General features: G+C 39.3%; 1 protein-coding gene across 6 annotated transcripts in view; it reads right to left on the bottom strand.

Moving 5' to 3' along the window:
- Nucleotides 1-22,076, bottom strand: part of LOC129777468 (dnaJ protein homolog 1) — a 204,725-nt gene that overhangs the window by 4,318 nt on the left and 178,331 nt on the right. For all 6 annotated transcript variants that reach the window (XM_055783738.1, XM_055783739.1, XM_055783736.1 and 3 more), the window contains one exon: nt 20,247-20,604. In XM_055783738.1, coding sequence (XP_055639713.1) covers nt 20,247-20,604 — 358 coding nt within the window. The remainder of the gene's footprint in view (nt 1-20,246; nt 20,605-22,076) is intronic.

Raw genomic sequence — 22,076 nt, 5'->3', positions numbered from 1 at the left:
CTTGAGGGTGTAATCCGACGTGCGGGCATCGAAACGAGGGGCACGATTTTCAACAAAAGTACCCAGCTCCTGGGCTTCGCAGATGATAGTGACTCAATAACATGAAACTTTGCGACGGCTGAGGCAAACTACGCCAGACTAAAAGCGGAGGCCAGGAGAGTGGGACTACTAATTAATGCATTAAAAACCAAGTACATGGTGGGTAGAGGGTCAAAGGAGAAAACGGTGAGCCTCCCACGGACAATGACAGTGGATTGATGAACTCGTGTACTTGGGATCTCTGATCACCGCCGACAACAATACCACGAAAGAGATAACGGATTACTCTTCACAATATAATTACAAAAGTCCTACGTCAAAAGCAACAAAATCGTTCTAAGAAGTGTACTTTCCCATTTCACCATATGCGTGAAAAGACTGAATTAAAGTAAAAGTATTTTTTTCACCGAGTATGACCCTCTATCGCCTTTTAAAATATTCCGACTCAGCTACCTAACACCCTGTATAGTTGCGCACAAAAGTCTTTTCATCATCACATTTCGACAAGCCTCCCAACGAGCAGTAAATATATTTATATAATTAATATATAATCGTAGTAATCTGAAAAGAAAAACATGTCTCTTTTCTTTTACACGAAATGTGTATTAATATTAATATGTTAAAGATTGAAATTGTCTTCCTGCGGAGAAGAAGGAGAAGGAGAAGGAGAAGGAGAAGGAGAAGGAGAAGGAGAAGGAGAAGGAGAAGGAGAAGGAGAAGGAGAAGGAGAAGGAGAAGGAGAAGGAGAAGGAGAAGGAGAAGGAGAAGGAGAAGGAGAAGGAGAAGGAGAAGGAGAAGGAGAAGGAGAAGGAGAAGGAGAAGGAGAAGGAGAAGGAGAAGGAGAAGGAGAAGGAGAAGGAGAAGGAGAAGGAGAAGGAGAAGGAGAAGGAGAAGGAGAAGGAGAAGGAGAAGGAGAAGGAGAAGGAGAAGGAGAAGGAGAAGGAGAAGGAGAAGGAGAAGGAGAAGGAGAAGGAGAAGGAGAAGGAGAAGGAGAAGGAGAAGGAGAAGGAGAAGGAGAAGGAGAAGGAGAAGGAGAAGGAGAAGGAGAAGGAGAAGGAGAAGGAGAAGGAGAAGGAGAAGGAGAAGGAGAAGGAGAAGGAGAAGGAGAAGGAGAAGGAGAAGGAGAAGGAGAAGGAGAAGGAGAAGGAGAAGGAGAAGGAGAAGGAGAAGGAGAAGGAGAAGGAGAAGGAGAAGGAGAAGGAGAAGGAGAAGGAGAAGGAGAAGGAGAAGGAGAAGGAGAAGGAGAAGGAGAAGGAGAAGGAGAAGGAGAAGGAGAAGGAGAAGGAGAAGGAGAAGGAGAAGGAGAAGGAGAAGGAGAAGGAGAAGGAGAAGGAGAAGGAGAAGGAGAAGGAGAAGGAGAAGGAGAAGGAGAAGGAGAAGGAGAAGGAGAAGGAGAAGGAGAAGGAGAAGGAGAAGAAGAAGGAGAAGGAGAAGGAATTAACGATCAGTCAACAGTTTTTTTCAAAGCTTGGAGTAGATTTTACAATTCTCAAAAGACTATATGAGAGCTGTATCTTTTCTAAATGGATTTTTAACAAGAATGTGAGTGAATGCAACTCGTCTACTTCTGAAGAACCGATGGAGTCATGGAGAAAGAGCAGCCTTTCATTGAAAAAATTATGAAAGTGAAACAGTGAAAAATGAAACAAAGTTTTGAAATCTATAAGAATAAAATTATTTCGTAGTCCTATGTCTACAATGTGGTCGTGTATTGATCATCACCGTTCTAGTTTTTTCTCTGGTTTGTGTTATGTGCCGGGATTTGATTGAGACAATACAGACAAGCCGCACCGCACGGATAGCAGACGACACATCTCGATAGGTACGTCAATTAACGTATGCATTTGAAAAAATGGAATAATTTCGGATGGCGATGAAAAAAAAACAGATAATTCGATGGACCAATTTTTTCTTGAATGCTACATTTGCCTTCTAAAAACTTAGTCGGCGCCCTGCCAGACAGCCTTAAGGTAGTTGACCGGAAGCTTGTCCATGATCGATAAAAAGATAAATGTCAGCATGTTCTTTAGATCTTTCGTGGCCTTGGCGATCAGTTGCTTCTCTGTCTGACCACTATATTAATGAAGTAGATCTTTCATTTGTGGTTCGCCTGGTAATATTCTATCGGTCGCAACTGGGAGACTTATGAAGAGTTGGCGGACTATCTTCAGCCCCTCTTTCTGAGTGATAGTCTGCTTCTCAGACACGGCCGGCCTTGACTGATGCTTCTAAATTAAAAAGAACATTTTAGTCATGTACTTGTTCCCAGTTTGGCCGGATGCTCACACATACCGGCTCAAGGTGCGTGACGATAAGATTACTCGGTCTCTCTCTCTCTCTCTCTCTCTCTCTCTCTCTTCAGCTTCTGCTGAACTTTACGGTTTCGCAGCACTGTGGGACGATCAGAGCCAGGCTTCCTTTAGATGCCGGATCGGCTGTATCCGGCGAACACGAAGTACCTCACGATGTCCAACTTCTTTGGGTAGAAACTGACAGTACACCCACAATTTTTAGAACATGTTATGGCATCCCGATTTATTACATTAAATGAGCCGAAACATATCAGATAATGCTCTACTCGCCAATATGTTTATATCATTTGTATAATATACTAGCTGACCCGGCAAACTTCGTGCCGCCCAAAATTTGTTTTTTTTGTTATCAATACCTTCAAACATTCACGTTTTTTACTAAGCGCTTTACTCAAGATTTTTCAACCACTTGCAAACAACATGTTTCTCCGTTACATGGAATAAATGTTTGATACAGAGAATAAAGACAGCACTAAATCGGACAATTCCTTCCTCGAGCTTTGCTCTTATCAACATATTCGGCAATCCATTTTTGTTGGTGTAGATAGAAGAAGATATTTCGTTAGCGCAAACATCAAATGGACTAACAACGTTTGTCACTATGTAATTGTAGAACATAAGGGAATTTAATTTTCCGAATTTTCCCTTTTTCCTTCAGACTTTTCCAAAAATTTTCAATTGTCATGTTGGATTGGAATATTTTTGGTTGAATTATGTGTAACATTTTTATGAACCCCCTCTCCATTCCAGAGGAGGGAGAGGTGGCATACCATCATAGAAACATTTCTTATACCAAAAAACCCTCACATCCCAAATTGTTCTTGACTAGTTCTCGAGTTATGCAGAAGTTTTTATTTCATTAGTATGGCAGCCCCCCTTAGAGAGGGGGGAGCAATGTATTCATCATAGAAACCCCGCCCTTAAAGAGGGGGAGGAGTGTCTAACCACCATAGAAACATTTATTGCACCCCAAAACCTCCATATGCCTAATTTGGTTTCATTTGCTTGATTAATTCTCGAGCAATGCAGAAATTTGTGTTTCATTTGTATGGCAGCCCCCCCCCCTCAGAGACGGGGGAGGGGTCTGAAACTATCACGAAAACCTTCGCCGGCCCCAAAAACCCCTACATACCTATATTCATGTCGATCGGTTCTATAGTTTTCGAGTCCATAAGAATCAGACAGACAGACAGACAGAAATCCATATTTATATATATATAGATATGCTAGAGCCAATATGAGCCAATATGAGCGAGCGGAACAGAGACACATTGATATGAAAGCATATGAAATCTTTTCGTATAGTTTTCCAAATACACGACCCAGACAGAGAAAGATATATATTCTCGTTAATGCTCTTCTTTTTCCTATTATAAAACACTTTTCAACTTCATTTTATAATGAGGTGTAATATTATCACACTTTTATAGAACAGCACTAATAGCTATACGGACGTGTGAAACAGCTTTGCATTCCAGCCGGCCATGGTTAGAGCCCCATTGACATCGTATGGACTTTCTTTTTCTGGTACAACCCCAAATGAAATAAAAAAAAGGAAAGAGTGTCTGCTCTCATACATACAAACCTCACTATTTGCGCCCCTCCGCGCACGAAAAAGCATTATTTCTGCCGAAGATGAAATGTTATCAGAAAACGCTAGTTTGGGTGTACGAACAAAGTATCGGTCGTATTTGTTTCACAGTTTGGGCCAAGGCTGCTGCAAATCAACTGATAAGGGCGTCCATGCATTTTTGTAGAAGGCCCAATGGACGTGGCGTTTAAGGAAAACTTGATCCATCAAATTATATTCTGCAGATTTTTTTTATCACCAACCGAAATTAGTCCATTTTTAATGCAAGTCAGATTATCCCATCGAGCTACTGTGTGTAACTTGGGTAAAAACCACAGGCTATATGTTGTCTTAAAGTTTTATTAAAGCAATCTTGGCTCAAGAGAGAATAATGCAAGTCTATGTTCTAAATATTATCCGTTCTTCGAAACCAAATGCTTTCAAAAGCTTCTGCAAAAAAAAATCTCAGCATGACCCCAATATTTATTAAAACTTTTCAATCCTCAAGAGGCATTGATTACCCTTCTTGTAGAATTAAAAAAATCGTGGAGGCGATCTGGCGTAATGGTAATATCCATACCTCTCATGCAGAGATCACGAGTTCAATTATCCCTCCCGACATTCCTCCAAAAATGGAAGTAAAAGTGACGAACCAGCCGAAATGTGATGAAAGACACTATAATAGAGAAAAAAAAGAAAAATTTTATTCACAGCTTCACAAAATGTTGATAACATCAGCATTTTTATAACTGTTATGATAAGATTGACTTCTCGACTGTATTAACTCTTAATTTAACATTCCATAACCATATGTAGCACATCCAATCGTGAACGGTTTGAGAGTCCATTAGGGTTAAAAGGCAAAAAACGATTACCTCAAATTGCACTCTTGCTCCGCAATTCAGACTTGGGTTTTTTTTCTCATTCGCAACGAATGTTATCGAATTGCAAACAACATCCGGAGAGACATTCGATTGTTTCTTCACCAGCCAATCCCTGCCAATCGATGACATCTGTTACAAGAGACGTTACACAGTTAAAGCATTTGGTCGCGTTTTCATTCCTTCCTTCGGCTACACATCCGCACCGAAGTCAACGATCCAATTAGAGGTCTACAGAGCAGTGTGATTGCTTAATTTCTCGTACTGATATTCAATTAAAATTTTTCATTCCACTAAAACTGATCCAGCCAGCAGAAGCGACAACAGCAGCCAGTCGGATATGAACGAAATTCCGTGCCGGAGAAGCCCATCGAGACACAGACTTCTTCCCAGTATGGATGAGTTATTCTATGATCGGACTGCGAACGCAACGCAACTCACTGACCATGTCGCCAAATACGGTCACTTTGGGCCCATACACGTTCACACACACACACACACACACACACAGCCACATGCTTAGTGTCCCGACGGCGGATAGCAGCTTGGCGAGAAAAAACTGAATCTCGAATGAAATCACACGTGAAAAACTTGGACTGCATCCAGCAGTAGCAGTGGCAAGAGCCGTGTGTGTGTGTGTGTTGCACGTTAAACATGCCGGGCAGTAATTGGAAAATTAAATTGTCTAAATTGAAGAATAATTAGCCGAGTAGTCACAGAAAACACTGGTTGTCGTCCATGTGGCAAAGTGACTGATTTCTATTGTAAACCGAGCCGCCGAGGGTCGGGCTCCTCTCGTGGGCAGGCAGGTGTAGGTTTCACTCCGTTGATACGTACATATATCTTAATATTTCGTTCGATTCGTGAGGTTAGCCAGGTGACGGACGGAGCAGATTGAATTTCCATTTATGAGGATGGAATTATGTCACCAGCTCTCGAGCACATGTCGAACCGTGTGAGTTTATCTGATCTATCGGGGATGGATTGGCGACAGTGGAACGAAAGTGGGTGAACCAATCCAGCTAAGCCGGAGCTGGATTTTTATTGGAACCTGCTCCGAAAAGAGATATTGATTAATCACCGATCGGAATACATATAGAATTTTGACTTAGGACTACGTCTTTCATTTCTGTACCGGGTTGTAAGTTCAAAGTTTTAAAAATGAGAACGTGACGCTTGGAGTGCAAGATTTTGAAAGTTAATACCTCTTTGCCGGCTAGACTCCATTCGAAAGACAAAATTCCCAAGAGTTATATGATTGCTCATTATTGACCCGAAAACATGTTGCAATAGCTTAAAAATAACTTGGAAAACAGACTATTGAAATCACACAAATCCGTATATAAGCTGGACCCCGCTCGGAGATCCATTTACTTGTGATTGGAAAGTGATGGGGAGATGGTCTCGCTCGCTCGCTTAAACACTATGCTCTTCTCTCCCAAATCCATTTCTTTATTGCAGCCGGAGCGAACGAAGCCTTTAGCGAAAAACGAAGTACGGATGATAATTCAATACAGATTGTTTACAAATAGTGACATTGACTATGGATTTAACAGCGGAGAAAATGAAATGTTTGATATGGTGTAGAGCAGGGATTCTCAAAGTGGTCGATATCGACCCCTTGGGGTCCCCTTGAGGTCGACACAAACGAAAATTGATTTTGGGGGTCGACAAGACCTGAACATCGACTCCTATTAATTAAAACTTGTTCTTATTTGAAGCTTTCATGATACTGTATAAGTTGTATTACGTGAAGCAAACATAAAAACATAAAAAGCTTGCATTTAGGTTGCAAATTGTTTGGAAAATAAGATGAATTCATTGTGAACAATGCGCTGAGCTACCAAGTTCGGATCATTTTGGTTTACCACCAAACATACTTTGTTCATGTCCTCGTTTCAATGTAGCATTGCCATGCGACAGAATGAGGATCTCTTTGACAAAGTCAGACAAGTTTATATATTCTTTTCCCGCTGCACCTATGAGTTTCTTCACCCACAAAAGGTCCAAACGTTCTTCTTTTCGAAGATAGTTTTTTAGCATATCGCACGAACCCAAAGTATCACAAAACTCGAGGAATTCCTGTTTACTTTTGTTCGCCACGGTACCACTGATTCTATTTTTATCGACGAAATGTTCAGGAGCGAAATTCATGCGCTTTTTTTGCAAACTAAAGGGTGTGTCACATCAAATTGCATCACGGAAAAAACGCTGTAGAAATTCGCCCAGTAGACCGATCCTTTTGAAAATTTTAGACAGTAAAATTAAAACTATTAAACAACTTTTGGCATTTTCTTTTTATTCATACTTCGAGCCCAAGCCCGTATGCTCGCACCTTCCTCTTTACCCCGTCCATAAGGTTCTGTACAACGTCAGGTTGTAGTTTTTTTTGAACAGAAATCCATTTTCTCTTGAAGTCCGCTTCCGATTTGACAAATTTTGGGTTCTTCCGGAGGGCCTGCTTCATAATCGCCCAATATTTCTCTATTGGGCGAAGCTCCGGCGCGTTGGGCGGGTTCATTTCCTTTGGCACGAAGATGACCCCGTTGGCTTCGTACCACTCCAACACGTCCTTTGAATAGTGGCACGAAGTGAGATCCGGCCAGAAGATGGTCGGGCCCTCGTGCTGCTTCAATAGTGGTAGTAAGCGCTTCTGTAGGCACTCCTTGAGGTAAACCTGCCCGTTTACCGTGCCGGTCATCACGAAGGGGGCGCTCCGCTTTCCTCAAGAGCAGATCGCTTGCCACACTATGTACTTTTTGGCAAACTTGGATAGTTTCTGCTTGTGAATCTCCTCCGAAACGCTGAATTTGTCTTCTGCGGAGAAGAACAACAGGCCCGGCAGCTGACGAAAGTCCGCTTTGACGTAGGTTTCGTCGTCCATTACCAGGCAATGCGGCTTCGTCAGCATTTCGGTGTACAGCTTCCGGGTTCGCGTCTTCCCCACCATGTTTTGCCTTTCGTCGCGGCTAGGAGCCTTCTGAACCTTGTATGTACGCAGGCCCTCCCGCTGCTTGGTCCGCTGGACGAATGAACTTGACAAATTCAGCTTATTGGCGACATCCCGGACCGAACTTCTCGGATCACGTCTAAACTGCTTAACTACGCGCTTGGGATCTTTTTCACTGACGGAGCATCCATTTTTGCCGTTCTTCACCTTCCGGTCGATGGTTAGGTTCTCGAAGTATCGTTTTAGTACTCTGCTGACCGTGGATTGGACGATTCCCAGCATCTTACCGATGTCCCGATGTGACAACTCCGGATTCACGAAATGAGTGCACAGGATTAATTCACGACGCTCTTTTTCGTTCGACGACATTTTTCCAAATTTACGAAAAATTGACAGTGAAGCATGGCCAACGTGATCTATACACTCTTATCTGATTATAAGCGAAAGCTGAAGATATAATTCCTAAAAATTAAATTTCTACAGCGTTTTTTTCGTGATGCAATTTGATGTGACACACCCTTTATTAACGTTGGATACAAGAAATATATCGTGTCTTTGTCGTGGATACGACAAAGGTGATCGTTCCTTCATTTTTCGGAGAAATTAAATGTAGTACTCTTTACAGTTCTGTCAAAAATCAAGATATTTATCTCATAAACTTGATTGTATCCACAACACTGTTGATGCAACATTTACAGCGAATCCTAATTCTATTTCAGCCGCTGCTTAGCAGAAACAAACCATCGGAAAGATCGGCGTTTATAAGTGACTTCAGATTCCCTCTCAAAAGCGCTGGCTTGATCAATTTATTCATTACTGGTTCAAAAGGGTTCGTTAGTTCGAAGAGAAAAAGGGCTATAGGCTCGTCACTCTGAAAGTTTGCCATAAATGGTTGAACTGCAGCAGGTGATGTTCAGAAAAGTTTCCAACAATTTATCCTCAAAAGCCCCTGCAACTACTCTAAAGGTACTGTGAAAACAGCAGCAAAGCTCCTACGAAAAGCTGGATGTGTATCTTTGTACTTAGGAACGTAAGTTTGTTTGTGCTTAGACTGCGGCTAGGTAGGTTTTAAAGTACGGCAGCGTTTGGCTTTCGATCCATTTTACTCCGCAAAACTTCAGCCGATCCAATAGTTCAAGAATACTCCGCACATCTTAACGGAACGTTCTCAAATAGGCTGTACAAGCACTGGAGGACTTGAGAGACTCCGGAAACATATGCGGATAGAGCTTAGCACTAGAGCACTTGAGTTTCATGGGATCATGTCTATCACTTGCTGAGGAAGATTGCCCAAATGAGCTCACGACCTTACTCGTGCGTGTATTCTGAGTTTCAGTGGAAATGGACTAATTACAGTTATCTTGAATTGTATCCACGACTGCGATTTTCGTTGAATCTTCTCTGGCAGCACATATTTTCATTTTTATTATTTTTATTATTTTGAGTAATCGATTTCTCAATACTCACGTTTTTCAACAGCCTGTATCATAAATCAATTGAGAGAAATGGTGTAATTCTTTATGTTTGTGTATGTTGGAAGATGAAAAATCAATCTTGCGTCGACTAAAGACTTTGACTCTGGACGGGACTCTAGTGTCGACGAAAACTCCGTTGACTCTCTGATTGAAGATCAATGTATATAAAACATACAAGAGCACTATATTTAAATAACAATTGAAAACATTAATCCATCTGATTTTTCCTGGTTTACAAAAATGAACTTAAATGAAGCGATTAGAAATAATTCAAAAGAGCGTAGCGTTCAGGATACTTGTCACCGAAAATTATGAATGTTCGGTTTTCTTGGTTTTTGTTTATTACGTTGATTAATGCCTAATGCAAATTTTTCATACAATGCTGTTCATTCGCCACATTAATTTGATGCAAGGTTCGGCTACTTGATGAGTTCCCCAACACAGATTTCAATGAGCTTGGGGAAATCGGCATTGCGAAATAGATGCAAGATGCGGGTACTTTTGTACTCGCATGCGTTTCTGCAGACTGGAATGAGTTCCCCAACACAGACTTCAAAACCAAGGAACCTGGAGAAATTGGCATTGCAAATATATGCAATGTGCGGGTACTTTTGTACCCGCATGCATTCTTACACTAGGGTATGCACACAATGCTTTGGCTCGGTTATTCAAGACTGCATTGGAACACATTCCTTGATGTCTTCAGCTAATTGAACTTCTACATATACTGTTTGGCAAAATTCTGATAACAATTTGCTGCGATTACGTCGATAACGTCGATTGAACAATATGCGTTCAACTTACATGTCAAAATCAAAACTGAGTGCTTGAAGTTCAACAAATCGAACAAATTTGCGGTACGAGAAGTACGTACACTTGCGAGATGCAATAAATTTAGAGGGAAATGTGAGATACATTGATCGTTTAGCCATTCTTTCTTTCACATATTTTAGAAGCCCACGAGAAATGAATGAAATGAACAAGGCATCATGCCATACGAATTGCAACAAAGAAAGCAATCTTTCCACAATACATGAATTGATCTAAATTGGGGTTTGTTGGCATCATGGGTTTAATCAATAATTCAATCAATACACTCAAATATCTAATAAGCCAACGGTAGTCCTACGTCAACCCTGCGGATGTATTTTAGGCATAACCCACCCATAGTTTTTGACGTAGGATTACGTTTTTCCGAAACATATTTTTATCTTTACTTTGCGATTTGAAAGTTAGTTAATTACCTACTTAAGTATTTGTAAGTAATATGTATTAAAAAAATATTAGTTACACTTTATAATTACTGAATTTCATGTATGGCGGGGAGTGGCGGGGAGGGGAGAGAGGGTTGGTCTATAATTTGTGCTGGATATTTTCGAGGAGAAATCCATTCCTCCTATGATCGTAAATTCTTCTTCTCCAGTTAAACAAAGTGGTATTTGAATCATTCTATTTTCAGATAAAATGCCAAAGAGTTATGTGCTTATTAAGTATTGATTCAAAAACTTATTTCAAAAGCCCAAAAAACTGCTTTGAAAACAGGCCATTGGATGCATTAAAATATGAATATAAGCTGGTTGGCCGTTCGAAAATCCATACAACAGATCTTCGTTTAGAGGTGCCGAAAGCAGATACGGTTTACTGAGTAGCGTCGAACGACAATGAAGTGTCTTTGTCAAGGCAAGCGTTTAAAATCTCTATAATTCAAGAAGAAGATGAAGAAAAAGATAAAGAAGAAGAAGAAGAGAAGGAGGAAGAAATACATTTAGTTGTGATTGCGAAAAGACATGAGAATGATCTCGCTAGCTCGCCAAGCACTATGCTCTTCTCTTCCAATCCCATTTCTTTTCTGCCGCCAGACTGAACGAAGCTTTTTTTGATAAGCAACAGTTCTATTATCGAATGCTCACGAATGCCGCTATCGACCGATGATTCCAACTGTCGGGTGTTGGGGTAGTATTTGCGCTGGGTATTTCCGAGGAAGAATCGATTCCTCATTTGAGCGTCAATAATTATTTTCGGCTAAACGAAGTGGTATGATAATCACTTTATTCGAAAAATGAAATGTCTAAAAGATATATGTGTGTTACTTATTGATTACTAAGCCAACGGTAGTGCGGTTATATCGTAGACATAATCATGTTCTAATATACAGCCCCTCATATACAGCCATTCCATGCCAAACCGATATAGTGGTTTTCAGATTTCGGTGGCGAATGGGCGAATGGGCGATTTTGGCGATTTAGAATTCCAGTACTTCTCTAAAACGTATTTAAAAAGGTTCCTGCACCTTTTGTAAATATTTGTGATTTATTTTTTCAAAATTTTAACAGCGTAACAGTTTTAAAGCGATACAAAAAAATATAGTTTAAAATTTAGATATTTTTTAAAATCGAAGCCAGCACTGGTTGAATTTATATTTAACTATGTTCATATATGTTTTTATTGATATTTGTGTTTTTTTTTTCAGAAAATTTCGAGAGCTTCGTACGGAAATATCTAATAAATTTCTAAAAAATATTTGTTTTTCAATTCTATTTTTTATGTTCTAGTAGTTTTTTTTTATTTTTCCAAAATCTATATTATTTTGTATTCATGTGTTCGTAAAAATTATGCCGAACTTAATCACCAGTGCCATGGAGAATATTTTATAGAGTACCAAATCAGGAAATTATTTATTTATTTATTTTTTTTTTATCTTATTTTACTGAATTGTTATATGGATCACCATGAGAGCTATAGTGAAAAACGTAGTCTTCCTTTTTTTTTCGGCCATTCTGAACAGCTTGGGAATGAAAATATAGAAAAAATACTCAAAGTGCATCTTACTATGATGTACCACGACATATCGTCAAATATTGGGTTGGGGGAAAAGAAATGTCGTACATTGTCAATATATGGCAACACTTAAAAATATCTTGTGTTGTACTTATCGCATCGGGTCATACTACACGGCTATTTAAAGACAACAATCTGTGCTACAAGTGTCGTTTTTGACAGTGTTGTTATTGTTCTTTTCAGTATCAAGTTATAGCGCGTCAAAGATGGAGTCCACCAAGCAAGAAATTCGGTGAATGTCAAGCAAGAAAAAATATTTTACGTTTTTACTACCTGCGAGGTAAAACTGCAACGAAGGCGGCCGAAAAAATTCGTGTAGTTTATGGACCCGATACTGTAACGATTCGCACAGCACAGCGTTGGTTTGTTCGATTTCGTTCTGGTGTAGTGGCTGTCGAAGATACACCTCGTACTGGTAGGCCAATCGTCGTGGAAACCGATAAAATCGTTGGAATCTTCCAAGTAGACCAGCATGTGAGCACTCGCTCGGTTGGCCAGGAACTGGGTATAGACCATAAAACCGTTTGGAACCATTTGCATAAGATTGGATTCCAAAAAAAAAATGGATGTACGGTGCCACACGAGTTGACGCAAAAAAATCATTTAGACCGAATCAACGCCTGCGGTGCACTGCTGAAATGGAACGAACTCGACCCATTTTTGAAGAAAGTGGGTGACTGGTGATGAAAAGTGGATCACGTACGACAACCTAAAGCGAAAAAAGTCGTGGTCGAAGCGCGGTGAGCCAACCCAAACCATCACTAAGCCTGGATTGACGGCCAGGAACGTTTTGCTGTGTTTTTGGTGGAATTGGAAGGGAATCATCTACTATGAGCTGCTCAACTATGGCCAGACCCTCAACTCGGTTCTCTACTGTGAGCAGCTTGACCGTTTGAAGCAGACGATGGACCAGAAGCGGCCAGAAATGATCAATAGGAATAGTGTTGTTTTCCACCAGGACAACGCTCGGCCTCATACATCTTTGATGACCCGCCAAAAGCTACGGGAGCTCGGATGGGATGTCCTATTGCACGTGTAGTCCGGACCTGGCTCCAAGTGATTATCATCTCTTCCGGTCCATGCAAAACGCTCTTGGTAATACTAAGTTGGCCTCAAAAGAGGCTTGCGAAAACTGGCTGTCTGAGTTTTTTGCAAATAATGAGGGGGGGCTTTATAAGGGGGGGGATAATGAAGTTGCCTTCTAAATGGCAACAAATTTGCGAACAAAACGGCGCATATTTGACTTAAATTGGATAATTTTAAGTATGGTAAATAAAGCGTCAAATTTCGATCAGAGATACAACATTTGTTTTTCCCCAAACCAATATTTGAGGAACACGATTTCTATTATATTAAATTGGTTATATCTCGAAAAACGTTAGTCCTAGGATAAAACGTTATACATAATTTTTCATGTGGAATCGTTACAATTTCACATAATTTCAAGAAATTTCAAAAATTCATATCTCCATTTTGGTGAGTTTAACACGGCTTTGTTAAATTGAAAGGGCTTTCAAATAAAAAAAAAAGATATCGAAGGAGAGAAGGGCGAGTTCTTATATAGAGAAGTTTCTAGCATTAAATCAATGCAAAATGCAATTTTTTGAAAGAATGATTAATGATTTTGAATACGCTTTTAAAAAAAATTGTAATTGTAATTGGTCATATGATAATGAAAACGTAAAACATACTTTTTTTCATGTCAATGGCAATCACAATGGGCTTGGAAATAAAAATTAGAGAATATACTCAAAGTGCGTTTACTATAACGTACCGCAACAAATTATAAAAAAAAATCTTTCGATTTTTTTTTAATTAGAGTATTTTTTTGGTATTTAAAAATTCTGAATTTTTTATATTTTTGGATCCATTAAAACATAATTTTCATTCTATTTTTAGCATTTTAGAGCATTGTGTGGTACAATTTTTTGGGCTAGCATCTCTGACCCTATACAATATTCTCTTTAGGGCTAGTGATTAAGTTTGAGCATCTTTTTGCGAATACACGAATACAATACAATTATAGACGGTTATGTTTTTAGATATAAAAGATTAAATATTCAATTCAATTTTTGAGTAAATTATGAATAAATTAAAATCTTATTATTCCTAAATATTGATTTTCCAACAACTTTGTCAAACATCATATTTTAATCAGATATCTGCATTTTGAGTTGCGATTTTTTGAAAGAAATATCAATTATTTTGAATATACCCTTTTGAAAATTAGTTGTAATTTCTTTTTCTTCTTCAATGGCACTAACGTTCCTAGAGGAACTTCGCCGTCTCAACGTAGTATTACTTGCGTCATTTTTATTAGTACTTAGTTGAGATTTCTATGCCAAATAACACGCCTTGAATGCATTCTGAGTGGCAAGCTCTAGAATACGCGTGATCACAGTGCAAGTCGGAGGAAATTTCTTTAACGAAAAATTCCCCCGACCAGAACGGGAATCGAACCCGAACACCCGGCATGTTAGTTATGACGCTAACCACTCGGCCAAGGGAGCACCAGTTGTAATTTATATTGGTCATATGATAATGAATGAACATTGTGATTTTAGGTAGTTTCCATCATAACTACCAATTTTGAATAAACTCGGAGAGGGCCGGATCAGCGGCCAGCTTATTTGGCATGGAATTGCTCTATAGTAGTGATCCACAATTTTCAAACATATTCGTATGTGTTCAATGCCCGATATAATTATCACAGATAATAACTAGGAGAATTTTTATCAGCGAGTATTTTTATCAGTTTTCTTCAATTACAGCCTATGTCAACCTTAAACTATTGATTATAAATGATATCGAAATAAAGACATCTAAGCCAACTTTTATGTTTGACACTGAAAATAGTGGTTGAGGATTTAGATAGCATTACTTCAAACTACTGGATACAAAAAGGTTACCTCTTATCTCTTACAACAACATTAGATATTGTCAAGATAATAATTCGGTACACGTATCACAATATATAAAAGGAATGAAATCCAGGCTATGGAGGATAGTTTATCAACAGCTTACCGCAGGAACCACCAAAGATGTTATTTTTTTTGTTCGTAACATACTTCGCCGCTCTATCACAGGTAGGTTGCGTTTTCAAAACACATTATCTCCAAAATAAATTTTGTTTTTTAGGCTGCAATTCCTCACTTTGAACTCCTTATACCAATACGAGAGGCTCAGGAATTCGAAAGCCCGGGTAGCCTACGTATCGTGAATGGATTCCCGGCAATGCCGGGCCAATTCCCGCATCAGGTTTTCCTGCGTGGATTATTACCCTCTGGAGGAGCTTTGAGTTGTGGAGGTTCGCTTATCTCGGACCAATGGGTGTTAACTGCTGCCCATTGCATCGATGGTGTTGAACGCTTCGATGTTATAATGGGAACGATCGCGCATGCTGCACCGGAACTGAATATAACTTCAATGGCGCATTTCATACATCCGGCATACAATCGATTTAATCTTAACAATGATATAGGTTTGATTCACCTGAAATCCCTAGTGACATTTTCACGTAAGTTTATAGAAATGCTTCAATGCTCTTTGTTTGAACTCATACCAATATCTCCCAACAGAAAATATTCAACCTGTGGATCTACCAACTGCCGATCGCATTGATGAGAGTTTTGTCAATGCAACTGCCACAGTCTCCGGATTTGGTCGAACCAGCGACGCACCCGGAAGTGGTGTATCCCCCACTAAGAATTGGGTAAAGATCCGTACAATCTCGAACGGTGAATGTCAATCGTATTACGGTTCGTCCGTTGTGGTCGACTCGACGATATGTGGTTTCGGGGCCAGCGAAATAAATCAGAGTACCTGTAATGGTGACTCCGGTGGCCCGCTGACTGTTCGAGAACATGGGAAAATGCTTCAAATTGGTGTAGTTTCGTTCGTGTCCAATCGTGGCTGTGCCTCAGGCTTTCCCTCTGGTTACGTGCGGACAACGCACTTCCGCAGTTGGATTCAGGCAATAGCTGGTGTGTAAACAAGTAGACTGCATGAAAATTGTATTGATATTATTGATAAAATATCACCGTGACAATCAAGAATATTTATTTATCTCCTTGATACGATTCCGATTGTGTCGATTGCACAGGTTTATCAAACAATGCAAGTTATTCATTAAGCTCTGAGGGAAGGTAAATTGAAAAAATACCCTCATTTGAAACGCATCTTGTATATCAATGAATAGTTTAGGGAATGGTCCCTGGATATATGATTCTTCCAGTTAGATAGTAAAATCATATTTGGAATTCTACATGCAGTTAAAAATATACCGGGAATTTGTAATGTTAAATCTTCCCACTGAACTTTTTTTTTTTTTGAGTTGGTACTACTATCAGTGGTCTTAATGTTAATTTTGAGTGCAAGCTGTTATCTAGTTTGTTTAAGCGTCATTAAGAACAAGTAATTTTTTTTCGCTTGACAATTTTAAATATGATGTTGTTTATTCGGAATTCCATTCGTAGGACTAAACGGCCGATAAAGAGTTTCCTTAGCATTTTGAAGTATTTGAGAGACAAAATTCGTCGCAAACCGTCAGATTTGTGGAAGATTTGGATTTTGCACCAGCTCATCAATCGATCATTGTGAACGATTTTTTGACCAAAAATGGCACGAACGTGATTGAATAAGCACCGCACTCTTTGGGATTACATATAAAGCATTTTCTTTATAAACAATAATTTCCGGTATATACATACAGGGTTTTCCAACTTTAAATTCCGAAAGTAAATTGAAATAAAACACACTTAGAATTCGAATTTCGATGAAACTTTTATTTCAAATTAAATTAAATGGCATAAACCACCATTATGTGTGAAATACAACATCATTCAAATGTCCACCTAGGGCTTCCTCGCATACCTTGATCCGGAACAGGTAATTTTCGATGACTTTTCGGCACATATGGGGCGGTATCTCGGTCATAACTTCACGAATGTTGTCTTTTTGTTGTTCAAGAGTTTGCGGAGAGTTGGCATAGACACGGTCTTTCGCATAACCCCACAAAAAAAATTCTAGCGGGTTCAAATCGCATGATCTGGACGGCCAATTGGCATCACCAAAACGCGAAATTATGCGTCCCTCAAATTTCGTTCGCAATATGACCATGTTCGGTCGTGTTGTGTGACACGTGGCGCCGTCCTGCTGAAACCACATGTCATCCGTATCCATGATGACTCCACCAGACCATAATGCGCACCAAACAGTGACTTTTGGCGGATGCAATGGCCTCTCAACAATCACGTGTGGATTTTCTGAGCCCCATATACGGAAATTTTGGGTGTTCACATAGCCACCGAGCTCGAAATGTGCCTCATCGCTGAAGAAAATTTGATGCGAAAATTCAGCATTTTGCTGCTGTTGCTCGTTCACCCAATCGACGTATACCCGACGCATTCCATGGTCATCACGCTCTAATTTTTGTACCAGTTGGACTTTATATGGATGTAGGTGCAAGTCCAAATGCGAAATTCGCCACAATGATGTGTTTGACAAGCCCAAATGCTGAGCACGCCGTGGAATCGAAACATTCGGCGACTTTGACAACCCCTTCTCGCTGATTGTCAGCCGCAGCAGTACCTTCTTGGGGAACTTTGTGTGTGGAATAAACTTCACTTCGGAGCTCACTTTCTTCGTGGGGGAAGTGAAATACGAAGTGCCCTGCCAGTCGTTGCCATCCAGGGTGAGATAGGTCACATCGTCCATCACCTCCGCCACGTCGGGATTCGCCAGGACAATCGATTTGACCATCTTATTCAGCCAATGCCGTTGCGTAATTGCCTGCAGCTCCGAGACCAGCGGACGGGACTTCCGCTTCCTGACATGCATGTTCATGTTCGCCAGGTACTTTTTCACTATTTGGCCGGTTGCACCGACCTCCCGGCCAAGCGCACGCAGTGATTTAGCCTCTTTTCCCTCGATCTTCCACTTCAGCATCCTTTGGAGCTTCTTCCCATGTTTAACCCATTTGTTTATTTATTTAGGCTCATTAGCATTGTAGTTGCAACAAAGCCGAATTTCAATCGTGTACATGTTACATGTTCTATGGTTTCTATATATTGTAAATTACACAGTAGCCATTTAGGCATTAGAGTGTTCCTTCTGTTCAACGAATGTGGCTACGAAGATCCCCAGTTAAATGTATGTCCGAGAAAGAAGCTAATTATTTTGTTGTAAATGATGTTGGATCAAGCGGAACCATACCCAAATAACCATAAGTCCATAAAATAATCCGTAGACCCATACAACAATCCTATTGAAATCTGTGCAACCATAAAAGGCTGCCAAAAACGGGGGTTTATGAAATGTATGATTTTTTTGGTTCTATTTCCTGTCAAACACCAACTGGCTATCTTTTCTAGCCACCTCGTTTTTTTTTTCTAAATAAACAGAAACCTTACAATGTGATGTTCCTATGGTATCCCATAAAAACAGTAAAAATATTTATTAATCCCTTAAAAACAATTTATTTTCAGTCAGCACTGCTCTGGCAGACGATTTAATTTTCTTAGTTCTAAGAGGAGGAAAATTTTTTTCTGACTGTTCAAATTCACTCAATTCACCACTGTCATAAATACTGCTCTCATGAAAAGCATAAAACCTCAACTATTGCTGAGGAGTCTAGCTCGTCATTGTTAGTTTGTTCAGGAAAGTTTATGACGAGCTGGACTCGTCATTTCCGTTCAAAGGGTTAAAAGCAATAATTGTAGTATTTTATAAGTTTCATATTTTCTATTTTTTATTTTTTTAGCATTATATCCACCCTATAGGAACATAGAAAGTATAACAAGTACAGGTAGTGATGTGATGATTGACGGATATTGCTTAGTTTCACTTGTTACCTGGACAGTATCTTCTAAATCCTTCCGAAACTGTCCCAAAACGTGCGCAACAAAACTTTATAGTGGATGATTGTCATATATGGTGCGCCACCGTAATCTGCTTAATTGAATTAAAGGGTAAAACGGCCAAAATTCGTCAACTCAAATTTGGTGTATTTTTTATCATGTATAAAAAAAAACCTTAATTTTTTTAGTGTGTATACGGAATATTACCCCCTTTAGGTTTTATCATTTTTTATTCAGTTGTCATTCACTTGTCACTCGGAATTATGATCCTAATATTGGGCTGAACGGAACGGGAAAGCGATCAAAACCTACAAAAACATGACTCAGACAAAGTCCTAATAATCGCCTCTGAACAACTCCTCGAAATTTAGCCGATAAAATAAAGCATCTAAAAGTTTACATTTAGGGATTCATTTCCCAAAGTAAATCAACAGAGATCAGCACAGTTCAGAATCAATCTAACTCTCTGAATGCTCAAACATACCCTGTTTTGGCAATGGAAGCAGAATTGATGCGAAAAAAAAATAACCTCGCACATATCAGCAAACCAATTGAGTCACGTTTTTCTATTCCTTCTTTTCAGTCCCGGCACCCTTAAACAACTGCAGAATCGTCCACAGGGTTTGACGGGGAGGGATGCAGAACGCGCATTCATATGTATATGCAAAGCATTCATCAGTTAGTTAAATTTATGCACTGTCGTTCTGGTCGACAACAAACCACCAATCGGTCACTGCGGCGGTCCGCGGCCATCACCAGATCCCGCGAGAGCACTGAAACTGGAAGTGAATGACTATTTTCGATCACGTGCAGTACACGAGTGATAAAAATCATTAACACTTCGCAAAAACGTCTACTGCGAGAATCAATTCGAACAAATGAACGTTCGATGTACAGAGCTATGGAGAGAAAGATAGGGAAAAAACGCGCACAAATATGGAAATTGATTTGCAATTTCATATTTGTCCGGCACTACGACCAGTTTTAGTTGATTTAGCTTTTGTGGTGTAAAAAAAGTCTGAAACACACTCTCGTCGACAGGAAATGTAGTGGCAAAGCGCACCATCCTATCCAATTGATTTGTAGCCCTGGTGTGTGCAATTAATAATCACGAATCATTTTGCTCGTTAAGCCGCTAGCAAACTAGAAACAAAAAATATGCATTTTTGTTGCCATATCAGAAACGCGCTCAGTCGTGTACCACATTGAAATGAGAGAATTAAATTTATGTGGGGAAAATGTGGACAGTATAATTGGAGCTGTGAAACCGATTTGGCGTACTCACAGCCACCTTTGCAGCATTCTAACAGATGCTGTCCCTTACCTGTTTGAGCGTTAACCTCGCCGTGTACCGCAAATCGCTTCCCTCCCGCCGGAACCAAACGTGCGGTTTGTCGCGTACGATAAACACTATGTCCGCAGGTATCTTTCCTTTCGTCTGATCGCCTTCCTTCTGGAAGGTGACCTTGGTGCCCGACTTCCAGCCCGGCTTGATCGATATACTGACGTATTTGTCCTCCTTCTTCGAGGTGCCATCCGGTTGCAGGACCCTTCGGGAGATTTTCATCTTCTTCACACAGCCGTGGTAGATTTCCTCGAGCGTCGCGTACAGGTCGTGCTCGATCGGGGGATCCTGCACCTTTTCCTTCTTGAGCGGCGAGTGCACGTTGAATGAATGTGATCTGCCGGTGGGAATGGAAATTAGTACAATTGTAATCAGATCAATTTAACTTTATATCAAGTGTTTAATTTTATATCGACGCTATCACAATTGAATGGCCTTTACTCGTCCCTATTAAAGTCATGAACACACTACTCAAGAGAAAGAATAGTTACTTTTGTCCCGAGAATATTTGGCAAACAACCGCTGACTTCGTTAAACTCTGTTTTTGTTGTCTCTTCTATCAAGTTCGTTTTCTCGATAAATTAGCCATGAAACTCCTGATCTGGAGTGGATCCAAACAAATGTATTTGAACAAACACAGTCTTCCGTCATTTGAAGTGCACGAAGGACAAGTGAAGTAACGATTTTCGTAATATGATACACGCTATTCAAAGAAAAATTCGCGATTTCGTCAAAACTACATTGTAATTATTTTTGTAATATTTTTAACAAAACACAATTAATGATAGATTAAGTCCAATTTTTAATTCATGATAGTAACTGAATCTGAAAAATCAAAACATTCTCTGTTTTTTGAGTCACTGCGTAAGCTTTGTGAGGCTGATCATCTAGTCCGGCCAAATTTGCAAGTTTACACACAAAATGTAACCAATGTTCATATTAGTGAACTGCATTGAGGAATTGAATAACTAGTACCCAAAACTATTTTTCAATAGACGAATTTCATGACAATTCGTCTTAGGAGTTGGCAGCACCATCTCAGATAGCAGTGCAACGTGGAGTAAAGAAGTTGGCCATTTGAGCAACTTTGCATACTTGAAATATTTGGGATATTTTAGAATTAGACAACTTTTTGAGAAAAGTTTTTTTCTTAATTTTTCACAAAAAAATTAAAAATTCGAAAACTATAATACCTACAACATTTTGGTTAGTGAAATGTAGGAAATTATTTAAATGTTCATAAAAAAAATAAAAACAATTTATCAAACAAAGAAAAAAATAATGCTGAAAAAACATATTTTACAATCTGAAATTCATTCTTTTTCAAACACGTTTTTTTTTAATTCTCAAAATATATATATATGAATAGCACTTACAATTTTCAACAAGTTTCAACAAGGGATAAAGTTTTCCTAACAACAACCTTTACATGTTTTCTTTGAAAAAAATACAACTAATTTTGTTTGAAGACAAGATAGCGATGTAGCAATTTTTCAAAGAAAACATGAAAAAATTGTTGTTAAAAAACCTTTTCCTTGTAGTAGTGTACTTCTTCCGATGTATGGGTCACATGTTGATAGTAATATGGACTATTCATATAATTCTAGTTCAGAATTTAAAAAAAAATGTTTCTGAGAAAAGTCGTTTCAATTTTCAAAATAATGTTGTTTCAATTAAATCTGGTTTTTTAAATTTTTTTTGATATTTTTGATTGAAACTTAAATAATTTTCTTCAACCAGCATCTGATGCTGCCCAAATATGCATGGTTGACCGTTCACATAGAGGTATAGAGCAAGATTATTCTATAT

This window comes from Toxorhynchites rutilus, chromosome 3, assembly GCF_029784135.1.
Source record: "Toxorhynchites rutilus septentrionalis strain SRP chromosome 3, ASM2978413v1, whole genome shotgun sequence".
NCBI classification, from domain to species: Eukaryota; Metazoa; Arthropoda; class Insecta; order Diptera; family Culicidae; genus Toxorhynchites; species Toxorhynchites rutilus.
Note: the sequence above shows the minus strand (reverse complement) of the source record. Positions and strands in the feature narration are given on the sequence as shown.